General features: G+C 39.0%; 1 protein-coding gene across 8 annotated transcripts in view; it reads left to right on the forward strand.

Annotated features, from left to right (window-relative positions):
- Window positions 1–13,116, forward strand: part of Tut4 (terminal uridylyl transferase 4) — an 89,747-nt gene that overhangs the window by 25,474 nt on the left and 51,157 nt on the right. For 7 of the 8 annotated variants that reach the window (XM_055628706.1, XM_055628707.1, XM_055628709.1 and 4 more), the window contains exons 9-13: window positions 1,993–2,112; window positions 2,296–2,508; window positions 5,521–5,695; window positions 6,887–7,584; window positions 11,481–11,631. In XM_055628706.1, coding sequence (XP_055484681.1) covers window positions 1,993–2,112; window positions 2,296–2,508; window positions 5,521–5,695; window positions 6,887–7,584; window positions 11,481–11,631 — 1,357 coding nt within the window. The remainder of the gene's footprint in view (window positions 1–1,992; window positions 2,113–2,295; window positions 2,509–5,520; window positions 5,696–6,886; window positions 7,585–11,480; window positions 11,632–13,116) is intronic. The other variant, XM_055628713.1, reaches the window with a different exon arrangement.

Genomic DNA, 13,116 nt, shown 5'->3' on the forward strand with positions numbered 1-13,116 from the left:
ACCAGTTCTCCAACAGCACACAGTATATCCAGAGTTGAGCAGGACGAATACACTACCTAATTTTAGCACTTGGCCATCTAAGGCGGAAGAATTGCTAGTTCAGGGCCAGAACTAGCCCTGTTATATAGTGGGTTATATAGTGAGGCCCTGTCTCAAGTACAACCAGAATTGGACAGGGAAGAGCTTGCCACCCAACTCTCCACCCAACAACCCCTGCAGATATGTTGTAGCAATCCCGGGAAGCATTTTATTTGAACACTAAGCTTATACACTGAGGACCTGCTTCACTCTGGTACCTAGAATAGTTAATGAATTTTGGAATGTGAAAGAGAAGGTCTTTGGATTAAGTTGGAGATTCCCCAGGTTCACACAGCTGATCTGTGTTGGGCGGGCATTTGTCACTCAGGTAGAGATTCTGCTGAAGATGAATCATGGGGTTCTGTTGGGTTTGGGCATCCTAGTCTTAAAGACAGGGCAGTCATAATCTCCCACGCCCTATCCCTACTTCTTTTTCTGCTCCTGTTCCTCCTGCTGCCATAATCATTGGGATTGGGTCTTGTATGTGACACGATGGGGAAAAAGCTGAAGTGGGATCCTTTGAGTCACAAGGGGTCTGGGGGTAGCAGAGAAGGCAGAGGATGAAAGTAGAAGTTCCCTAAAAGTGATGGTGTGGAGCTGAGGGCAAGAAAGAGTGTGGGAACAGGGACCTTCCAGGTCCGATGCTGGTGGTGAGGTGCTGTGGCCTGATGGCAGGGCAGGGACACTCATGCTTTGATGCTGCACATGGAGGTGGCTGTGATAGCCACCTCTTTCTTTGTTGGGGTTGTGGATGAAGTGGCATCTCAAGCCATAGGAATAGTAGCTCTGAAGAGTACAGCTGTGGTATAGAGTTCTGTCTTATACTTGGATTGGCAGTTGGCTGGTGTAGCTCACCTAGACTCTAAGGAACACTGGCACTTAGCCCGATAGTGACAGTGTTGACGCTTAAGAGAAATTCCGTCAGAGTTGAGTGCTGTAGCAGGAGGAGCTGCTGGCAGGGACTGGGATTGGGGTTATATAGCCACAGTCTTGCTAACAGGCTGGTCGAGCTGCTCTTTAGGTTGGAAGAGACCCCAGACAGGGTGGAGCAAGAATTTATGCCTCAGAGTACTGAGGACTCAATTCATTATGCTCAGATAGAGCTCTCAGGATGCAGCAACAGGAGACCCTCAGAGATAGTACAGACACATGGTGACATCAGTTACGCAGTTTGGGTTGAAAGTCTGAGGACTAGGGTCAGCTCTGACATGTTTTTTAATAGTTAATAATGCATTCTTTGAGGTCTGGTGATAGGTAGTTTTATAGATAAAACCTCTTAAATCAAGGTAACAACTATTTGCTTTTATCATTCGTTAATTCTAGTCAGGTTAGCTAATTTTGTGAAATTTTTAAAAATTGTGTGTAAAAGTTAAGTTGCTAAATTCTAACATGAGTTTTGCTTGTTTTTTAAATCTTGATTCCTTTGAGGGTCTCTCTGTTACGTAGCTCAGTCTGTCCTAGAACTCCCTCTGTAGATCAGGCTGCCCTTAAACTCACAGAGATCCACCTCCCTCTACCTTCCAAGTGTGGGATTAAAGGTGTGTGCCAGTGTACCTGACCTTATTTTTATTTCTAAGTAGTGTTTGACATCTAAAAAGAGATCATTGGTTTTAAAAGGTTTTTTCCCCTCGGGTGTGTTAGTACACACCTATGTGTATGCAGGTGTGTTAATGTTTGCAAGTTCAAGGCTAGGCTATACAGCGAAACCCTCCATCAAAAAAAATCGGGTGTGTGTACACCAGACTAGTAACATGAGCTAATATATTCTTAATGCTGAGGTTTGAGATTATTTCTTAGGTTTCATCATTGTTTGGACTTTTATTTTATTTTTTTTTAAACACAGTGAAGAACAAGCTACTTACACGATGAAAATTGAAAGCTAAATGCTAGGACTTTTTCCTCTTGATTTTGCAGTTGTGCTATATTGACTCCCAAACTGACGGTGGAATCCCTTCTTACTGCTTTGCTTTAATGGTGATGTTTTTTCTTCAACAAAGAAAACCCCCTCTTCTTCCTTGCTTACTTGGAAGTTGGGTAAGCTTGAGTTTGCTATGTATGTGCATGTAACATATGTATATGTATATAGTTCTTGTTAAATGTTGTGCTCACACATTTTAAGGTGGAATTCTGGTTTCTCTATCTTTTCTTTTCTCTTTCTTTTTTTTTTTTTTTTTAAATAATTTTTCTACTACCAATTTGGAATGCCTTTTTATATAGATTGAAGGCTTTGACCCAAAAAGAATGGATGACTTTCAGCTGAAGGGCATAGTAGAAGAGAAGTTTGTGAAGTGGGAATATAATTCAAGTAGTGCAACTGAGAAAAACTTAATTGCTGATGAAAACAAAGCTAAGGCAGACCAACCAAAAGATGATACCAAGAAGACAGAAACAGACAACCAAAGTAATGCCATGAAGGAAAAACATGGCAAAGTAAGCTTTTTGTTTTTGTTTTTTATTTTTGACTTTTCTATCTGTAGAATTTATGATACCTTCAAGTGAAACTATTTGACTAGGAGTAGATTGACCTCTTGGCCTCATTTTCCTCATCTGTAAAGTGAGGGGTTGATCTGGTTTAGTTTTTGGAACTAAGATTATCTAATAAATTTATATGTATTGTTTGAGTTGTTTCAAGGTAATTCTGTTTCTTTTTCATTTAAACCAGTTAAATTCATGTTATGAGTAACTTTAAGTATATTGTGGACTTTGTGCCTAGATTGCGTGGAAGAATAAAAGTCTTTTGCTCTATGAAGGGATGGCTATCTTATTTAATTAATTCAGCAGCATTTATTAAGGACCTGCTGTATTTCAGGCATTTTCATGAGTGCTAGGCAACCATATGTATATGTACATGGATTGTGTCCCTCAGAGGCTTGTACTATTCCAAGAATATAGATGTACTGTTTGAAATGATTGCTGTTTAATACTGAATTGTTAGAGTTTTGTAGTTCCTTGGATTTATCTCAGTAATCCCAGTTCATGATCTTGTTTGTAGTTTACTGAGAAGACTGAAACAGTGAAAAGAGGCCTACATACTTCCATCATCTATACTCAACATCCTGCCTTGCTACCTCTTTTCCTAAAGAAACGTTCGTGTTGTTACCTAAAGGCATGTTCTCCATTGCCTTCTGAATTATTGCAGAGTATTTATTACTCTAGTAGTTTTCTTCCCTTTCTAAATTACTAGTTTTTCATTGTTTATGGAATCAATCAAGCATTCTTTTATTTCTCTCATTTAAAAAAAAAATGTTAAGTGCCTGATTTCCCTTTGTAGTTAAACTAAACAGAATTGTTTATATTCACCATTTCCTATTTTTCTGTCTCCTTAACACATTATCAGTCTGCCAAAACATACAATCAACTTTTTATTTTGTTAACTTTCATGGTCACTAAAAATTATCTCTTTTGATAAAGTAACATTTTCCAGTTGTTTATTTATTCGGAATAATTTCAATATGCCACACCTGCCAATGCTGAGTCTTTTTCAGTTTCTTTTGCTGATTTGTTCTTTTCCTCCGGTTGTTTAATGTTGATGTGCTATAAGCTTGGTCTGTGACTTCTCTCTCTTTTTTGATTTGTCTACTTCTTGTGGTAGGCGATTCTGTCTAGTCCTTTTGATTTTAAGTGCCATCGTAGTATGACAAGTCCTCTTGAACTCTGTAATTCTATTTAACTGCATATTCAGTGTCTTTTTTAGGTATTGTAATGTGTCAAACTGACCTTTGGATCTTATTTTCAAACTTGAAAATTGTCATGTCTCATCAGTTTAAAGTACTCTGTCCTTTCAAGCATTCAGCCTAAACCTTAAGAGGCATCGCCTTTGTTCCTTTCTGTCATGAAAACCCTATGTCATGTGTCAGGAAATCTTGGATCTTGCTGTTTTTACTTCAGAACATCTCCAGAATGCCGTCACTTTCACCGCCTACTGCTAACCATCTTGTCCTGGTCACTGTCATTCTGGCTTGGATTTGTACCGTGTCTTCTTCAGATAGCCCCAGTATGTACTCTGGCCTCTGATCTATACTCAGCAGCACAGTAATCTGAGTGGTTGTTCAAAAGTTAGATCAGGTATTACCCTTGTTTGTCCTTACACAGACATGTTTCAGTTGTTTCCCATTTCATTGGTGTAGGAAAAAAAACACATAGTCATTAGATCAGTCTTCTCTTCTGTTTCCTTCTACTACACTAACTTTCAGTGATTTCTCTCTTTTCCTTCTTGTGATGCTGAAAATCACTTCATTTTCTTCTTAAAGATAGTCACCCTTTGTGCTCTATACTTTTATCTCTTCCCCTGCTTACAGTGCTTCTTTTCATCATGTCAGGGTTTTTCAACCAAACTGATTCTGATACTTGTTTAACACTGTCCACTTTTCCTCTTTCTGTGCTCCCATCCCCTTTGTTAGGTTACACTTTTTCTTCGGTGACACTTAGCTGCTTCTCATTAACTGTTCAATTTACCTATCAAGTGTGTTTGTCTTCTTTTCTTGGGAAGAAAGCTCCATGAAGGCAGGACCTTGGGTTCTTTAGATGTTATCCCAAATCCCACCGTAGCATTTCATCCCTCTGTTCTGACAGTCTGTTGAGAAGGGCCTCATTGTAATTTGATGGTGGGGTAATGTAGTGCTGTCCAACACAGACGCAGCAGCTGGGAGTCTCCAGTCAGATCTGGGCGCTGTATGTGCTTCGGAGAATTGGCAGTGCAGGGTTAGGTTTTAGAAGTGTGAATAAGGATGCTGGGCATTATGTGTTATAAATGTGAATTTTCTTCATTAGGATATTCCTAGCACAAATCCAGGAATATAGTAGGTTCTAAAGAAATGTTTGCCTAATGATAGATTTCTTTTAATTTTTGAAAGTAAATTTTGCAGCAAGAAATTGTAATAACTTGACTGTGCATGAGGTTCACTGTAAAGAACATTAAAAACTCTAAAGGACAGGTGTGGAGCTTGTCATTCTAGTACTTGGGAGGTTGATCTTTGGTTAGACTCCAGCCTGTGTAACAGATGAAATCCTGTGTCAAGCCCACACAAAGAAAAAAAAACAAACAACAAAAACGTCACAGACTGGCGTGTACCTCAGTGGCAGTGCATTTGCTTAACATTGATGAGCTTTTGGATTCCATTCATGGTGTTCTCATCCCCCAAACACATATAAAAACCCCAATCCTCAGTCCAAATATCCCAGATCAGTTATATCAGATTCTTGGAAATGGTGTGGAATTTCATGCATACCTGGTGATTGTAAGGTACAAACAGTTGTAATCACTGGCTTAATGAAAAGAATACAGAATTCCTTGAATTTCTGTAATTCAAACTGACTGTTTTTTTAATGCTTTCTTTATGCTTGTCTTTGAAAACATATATACTTAAAATATCTTTTTCTGATTAACAATATATTGATTTTATAGTTTTGAGGAACTTGAATGAGAAGTATTTTCTTTTCTAGTCTCCTTTAACATTGGAAACACCAAATCAGGTATCCTTGGGACAGTTGTGGTTGGAGCTGCTAAAATTTTACACACTGGATTTTGCTTTGGAGGAATATGTCATATGTGTACGGATACAAGATATTTTAACAAGAGAGAACAAAAACTGGCCTAAAAGACGAATAGCCATTGAAGGTGAGGTAATAAGCTGTGCGTGTGTGAGCTGTTGTATGTGTGTGCTCCTCATTTACCACTGTTTTAAGTTTAGTGCTTAGGTAAGCTAAAGAGTGTGATAATTGATACCGATTAGGTAACATAAAACCTAAGCACATAATCATGCCAAAATAAAAAGCTAGATGTAGTTGTTCATACCTGTAGTCATAGCACTTGGGAGGCTTAGGCAGGAGAATGCTGTAATGAGTTTCAGTTCAGCTTGGGCTACAAGAGTCATACTCATAGCCAACTTTGGGCAAAGTGCAGGGAATCTTATGAAGGAATGGGGAGATGAAAGACTTGGAGGAGACAGGAGCTCCACAAAGAGCAATAGAACCAAAAAAAAATCTGGGCCTGGGGTCTTTTTCTGAGACTGATGCTCCAACCAAAGACCATGCATAAAGATAACCTAGAATGCCTGCACAGATGTAGCCCACAGATCAGTGTCTAGGTCGGTACCCCAGTAAGGGGAACAGGAGCTGTCTCTGACATGAACTCAGTGGCTGGCTCTTTAAACCCCCCACCACCACCCCCAATAGGAGAGCAGCCTTACCAAGCCACCAAGGAAGACAATGCAGCCAGTCCTGATGAGACCTGATAGGCTAGGGTCAGATGGAAGGGGAGGAGGACCTCCCCTATCAGTGGACTGGGGGAGGGGCATGGGAGGAGATGAGGGAGTGAGGGTGGGATTAGGAAGGAAGGAGGGAAGGGTCTACAGCTGGGATATAAAGTGAATAAACTATAATAAATAAATAAATTAAATTTAAAAAAAGAAAAGAGTGAGACCTTGGTATAGAAAGGTACTTCAACAAGAAATGGGTACGAGAATGTGAAATGTTTCAGTGACAGTGGTTTATAGGGAAAGCAGAGTGACGCAGCTTTTAGTGCTTTCTTGATTGAAACTAGTGTTTTTGAATTGAATGTAGCTAATCTCTTAAAAATTACTTTTTTCCCAGATAGTTTTTAATCTTATGGAAAAAACAAACAAAACAAGGCGCCACATTTGTTTTTCCTTTGTTCTGTCTTTAAGAACTCACTAGGACCTTCATTAGAAAACTTTGGGAAAATATACTCTGTTGATAGTCTAGTAGTTATGGCCTGTTTGTGTAAGCATGGAAATATAATGTAAATGCTAGTAAAGACTTAGCCGTTGATCATTTTCTTTTTTACTAGATCCTTTTTCAGTCAAGAGGAATGTTGCGCGGAGCTTAAACAGCCAGCTTGTTTATGAGTATGTTGTGGAGAGATTCAGGGCAGCTTATCGGTATTTTGCCTGTCCTCAGAGGAAGGACGGAAGTAAATCTACAGTGGAGTTCAAGAAAAAAGAGAAGGGAAAAATAAACAATAAGAAACCAGTGAAGTCTGATTGTATGACAACAAACTGTTGCGTTCTTCTTGGGGAAAACACAGAAAAAGTAAATACAGAAAGAGGCCAACCTGCTAAATGTGATAAAAAGGAATTTACATCCCAGAGATGTATTGTTGACAATGACAGTTTGTTGGTAAATGAACTAGGTGTGGCTGACCATGGACAAGATTCATCATCTCTTTCTACTGCCAGTGAAGGCAGTGAATTAGAGCAAAAATCAGCTGAGAAACAAGGTGACTTAACACCTTCAGAAACTTCTTTAAAGAAAGGACTCAGCCAGTGCAATTGCATTGGGTCCCCTGATGGAGCTGAATCTGCTGGAACCGGCTGCAGATCAAATTTAGCAACAGAGAGTTCACATGAGATTGTGTGCGACAACACACCTGCTACCTCTTGCAACTGCAAAGCTACAGAAGTTGCCTCTGACCTTATTGATGATGATAACCTCCCCTCCCAGGAATTACATTATGTGTTTGATAAGTTTATTTTAACCTCTGGCAAGGTAGGACACAGTAAGCAATTTGTGAAACTTTGTGGTTATTGTATGACTGTTGACAGTGTTTAGATTTATTAACAGTAACAAAATAGCTTCTGATGTAGTGGCTTGTGTTGGAATGATATTTTGGTGTGTATCTGTCTTTTAGTCTTTATATTCTCTTCTTATAGTGGCAGCTGAATAGAGCATATAAAGTGTAAGAATGCATCAGTACTATTCTAGTAGCTGATGTTCTTTATATAGGAAATTATTTATCTGCTGTTACGAAAGTCAGATTAGCAAAGCAGTGTGTGTATGTATATATTTTTCTGTTGTTGTTTTATTTTGTTTTTTCAAGACAGGATTACTCTGTGTAACAATCCTGTCTCTGTAGACCAGGCTAGCTTTGAACTCCCAGAGATCCACCTGCCTCTGCCTCCCAAGTGCTGGGATTAAAGGTGTACACCACCAGTGTGGCAATAAAGCAGTATATATTTTAATGTTCTGTTTTTATATACATATATAAAAATAAATAAAGTTATTTTTCTTTTTGAAAAGAAAACAAGGTATGAAATTTTAATGATTTTTCCGTTTTGGTGGGAACATGTAACTATACTGCTAAGTTGTAGTTGAAACTATGAACAAGAGTCAAAAAATGGAATACCTAGATTATGTTCTGACAGTGAAATTTTTGGACTTTTTAATACCCTTTGTGAGTTATGAAGTACTCCTGTTCTTTTAAAGTGAAAAAATCTTTACTTAAAGTCTTTAGAGTGTACAAGGTTCTGCAGTGAATAGAAAATAAAGAATGATATGTTAATAGTAAACTACATTTTTTCAAGTGCAGTTACATAACTAAAGTATGTGCAGAATGGCAAAATGAGTAGTGTAGTAGATCATTGGAGAGGGGGATGAATTGGAAAAATCACTGTCTCGTTTTATCAATAATTACTTGTTGACAAGCTTTAAGCTTGTTAACCTGTTTACTGCACAATCTTTCTTTTTTAGAAATGTGTGTTGTTGGGCCTGGGGAGATGGTTGGGTGGGTATGAGCACTTGCTGTTCTTGCGAGGATCCACTTACTGGCTCACCCTGTGTCTCCAGTTCTAGGGAACGATGTCCTCTCTGACCTCTTCAGGCACTGCGCACGTGGGCCCCAACATGTGCACCAGGTGCACACACACATAATCCAAGATAAAATTTAAAAAACCTTTTTTACGATAAGATCGGATTTTAAAAATTTATTTTCATTTTATATGTATGGGTATTTCACCTGCGTGTGTATCTGTGCCCCACTTGCATGCCAGGTGCCCTGAGAGGCGAGAAGAGGATATTGGCTCTTCTGGAACTGCAGTTAACAGTTGTGAGCTGCCATGTGGGTGTGAGGTAGCGAATCCAGGATCCTTCATAAGACCAGCCACTGTCTGAACTGCTGAGCAATCGCCCAGCACAGTTTGATATTTTGAAAGGGTATAGATAATCCACCCCAAACACATACATACATACATACACACACACACACCCTCCCTACCTTGATGTGTTAGAGATAAGTTAACACTTATGAAATCATGATCACTCATAATGTCACAAATATATTCACCATCTCAAAAAGTCCTTTCTTCCCTTTTCCCCCTTTTACAGTAAGTTTAATCCCCTAGCAAACTTTTTAAGATTGTAATAAAGTATTAGTTATAAGCCTAGAAAACCATAGATCTCTGGAACTTGTTGATTTGTGTGAATGAGATCTTAAACCTTTGGCCCCAAATTTTTTTTTTCTTTTTTTCCTTCACTCAAGTTGTATCTCTTTATTCTGCATAAGGATACATCTGTTGCATATTATTCTGGTCACAGTAGTTAGTTATAGAGACTGTTGCAAAGACTTAAGTAGCAGATTGTTAGTTAGCAAGACTTCTGAGAGAATTACGGTTTATACTTCTTCTATATCCCCCCCCCCCCCCAAATTTAAACTAAGTTAAGTACCATATCTTTAGTTTTACTTTACTAATACTCTGTAACTTAAAAATAAGTCCATTGTGGCTAGGTGTGCCTGTAATTCCAACACTTGGAAGGCTTAAACAGGGAGGTTGTCAGTTTGAGACCTGCCTGGACCACATAGCCAGTTTTGAGTACCACACAGCCTGTCCTATAAAATAACACTGATTTTCAACAGGAAAGAATTTTTGCTCCACATGTATCATTTAAAACACAGCAGACCAGAATTCTCTGAAAAACTGGTAACTGGGCATAGTTGTACATGCCTTTAATGCTATCACTTGGGAGGCAGATCCAGGTGGATCTCTGTGAGTTGGAAGCCAGCTTTGTCTACATAGCAAGGCCTAGGACAACCAGACCTATATACTAGGACTTTATCTCAAAAAACAGAAAAGAAAAGCTAGTAGAAATTCCTGTGGTACTCTTAATTACATATCCACATAATTTTAATTATTTATGGTGTTAGGATTTCCTTTGAAGTTTTCGTATAGAATCTGTTGTTTAGTTTTTTAATTTTACATGTTTGAGTATTTGTCTGCATGTATGTATGTGTGTATCATGTGCACTTGGTGCCTAAGGAGGCTGGAAGAGGCTGTCTTTCCTTGGGACTGGAGTTACAGATGGTGTGAGCTGTTTTGTGGGTTCTAGGAGTCAAATACAGGCCCCTCCAAGAGCAGTCAGTGCTGTTAAACGGTGAGCCACCTTTCTATTCCCCTTTGTATAACTTGAATCGGCATTTATGGCTGTGTCAGTGTCCAGGCTAACATTGGAGGAGCTCTCATCATTAGCTATACATAATGATGAGAGTATAGCGATCGTCCTTAATCGTATGTGCTTTTGTAACTCATTGGCATAACTGTTTACTGTTTGACCCACTTGTCTGGTGTTCTACTGGAAAATATTTAAAATGATGCTATAGAATTTGGAAATTGAGTGAGTAGTTCCTAACTGATTCATGATATAGATAGAGCTAAGTTTTAGATAGAGCTCAGTCTCCAGAGACCAAAACCGTAATATAATTTTACACACTAGCTGCAAGAGGATTTCTTGATTGAAATCCTTGATTTCTGAAGATTAAAAATACTTGGAAGAATATGAAAGATGCAATTTAAAATTCCTTTGTGAGTAACTTTATTAAAAGTCTCAGGAAATTAAAACTGCAAGCTAGGAACTATGGGTGTAGCTCAGTTGATAGAGTACTTATATATACATGGCCCTGAGTTTGATTGCCAGCATTGCCTTAACCCGGTGTGGTGGTAACCCAGTGTGGTAGTTCTCACCTCTAATCCCAGCACTCACAAAACAGGGATGGAGGATCAGGAGTCCTAGGTTATTCTTGGCTGTTTGGGCTCTTGAGACCCTGTCTTATAAACCACACAGAAATGGTCTAGAGAGATGGCTCAGCAGGTAAGTGCACTGATGCTCTTTCAGAGGACCTGGGTTCCATTCCCTGTGTACACAGTAGCTCAGAGTCATATGTAACTCCAGTTCCTGTGGATCCAGTGCCTTTTTCTGACCTCAGGGCACCAGGCATACAAGTGGTGTGCAGATAGACCTACAGGGAAAACAACCATATGCAAAAAAAGATAAGTGTTGGAGCTGCAGACAAATAAATAAATACAAGGTGTAGGTATTCTCTTGAGAGTTGATCAAGCATTTTGAATAACACAAACCTTTCGTATTGCTTGCTAATTCCTATATCTTGCATTTTCAAGTAAATTGTTTATGGTGTAATTCTGGTGGGAGAGGAAAGCAGTTAAAGCAAATTTTTATATTAATTGCATTTCATAACAGCTTTTTACAAAAATCTTCTGAATGAGTAGGTTATCTGAATTAGCTACATAGTGTTTGTTGCTGCTATAGTTTTGGATCTGCTTTCTAAGTGATGAAATAACTTAAAAGTTATTAGATTTTTTTCGACTATTATTTAGCCGCCAACAATAGTATGCAGCATCTGCAAAAAGGATGGCCATTCAAAAAATGATTGCCCAGAGGATTTCAGGAAAATTGATCTAAAGCCTTTACCACCAATGACAACCCGATTTCGAGAAATACTTGATTTAGTATGTAAAAGATGTTTTGGTAAGTGTTTGGTATTATAACTACTAAAAGTAGATTGTTAAAGATTGAATATTTTCTGATTTAAAAACTTTTTCAGTTTTACTAGGGCAGAATTTTTTTTTTTTTTTTTTAGTAATAAAAAAGATCAAACATAGTTATCTACTAAATGCTGACCTTAGGACACTGTCTTAAATGCTAACGAAAATACAATTGAGTCTATATGTACTAGTTTTAAGAAATTTACACTGTATAATTGAGTTATTTAATATTGTATTTATTAGTTCTTTATACTTACTGAAGAAAGATCAGTTAAAATGTAAACTAACTGGCATATTTCAAGCTCTCAATAACTGTGAGGCTAGTATATGGATGGATATTGCATTGGAAGGTCTGGGTAGAGAACATTTCTGTAAATTAGCGTAATAATAGCTAAATTTGGCAGTTTATGGTGGCACACCCTCTTAATCCTAGCACTGGGGAGGCCAAAATGTTACTGTTACAGATTTGAGGCTAGCTTAGACTCCAAAGTGAGAGGAGTTAAAGGCCAACCTTGGCTACAAAGCAACACCTTGTCTCAAATCAGTTAGGGGTTGGCTCAGCAGTTAAGGACATTTGTAGCTCCTAAGATCCAGGCTCTGTTCCCAGCATCCGCATGGTGGTGCCCAGCCAGTGGTGTGTGACTCCAATTCCAGGGGTCCAGGTGTGAACATGGTGTACCCAAATGGGTGTAGGCAGCACACTCATACACATAAACAAAGCAGCTACAAGTAGCTGGCATGGTCACTTGCTATTTCTCTTTGGTAAGTACTCAATAGTGGAATAACTAGATCATGCTTACTTTTTTATTTTATTTTTACATTATATATATGAGCCTGAATGTATGTTCACCACAGTGCGTGTGTGCAGTGCCATGGAGGCCACGAGAGGTTCTCCTGTCTCCTGGAACTGGTGTTACAGATGGTTGTGAGCAGCTGTGTGGGAACTGAACCCTTCTGGAAGAGCAGCCAGTGCCCTTTAACTGCGGAACCATCTTTCTGCTCCCACGGCATGCCATTGTCTTCATGCTCTTCCCCTCCTCTTCCTCTTCCTTTTTTTTTTTTTTTTTTTTTTGAGGCAGAGTTTTTCTGGGTAGCCCTGGATGTCCTGGAACTCGCTCTGTAGACCAGGCTGTCCTCAAACTCAGAGGTCCGTCTGCCTCTGCCTCCCAAGTGCTGGGATTAAAGACGTGTGCTCCGATACCCAGCTGATAGCACGTTTTCTCTCTCTCCCCTTCCCTCCCTCCCCCCCTTTTGGTTTTTTGAGACAGGGTTTCTCTGTGTAGCCCGGCTGTCCTGGTCTCACTTTGTAGGCCTCAAACTCAAAGAAATCTGCCTGCCTCTGCCTCCTGAGTGCTGGCATTACAGGCCTGGCTACGATAGCATGTTTCCTTAAGATGGTTTTATTAAGCTATAGTGTACTGTCTCTAATTAGTTACTTATTTCATTGTTTACTTACAGAAACCTTGTA

Source organism: Psammomys obesus, unplaced genomic scaffold (genome assembly GCF_907164565.1).
Source record: "Psammomys obesus unplaced genomic scaffold, mPsaObe1.curated_primary_1811, whole genome shotgun sequence".
NCBI lineage: Eukaryota > Metazoa > Chordata > Mammalia > Rodentia > Muridae > Psammomys > Psammomys obesus.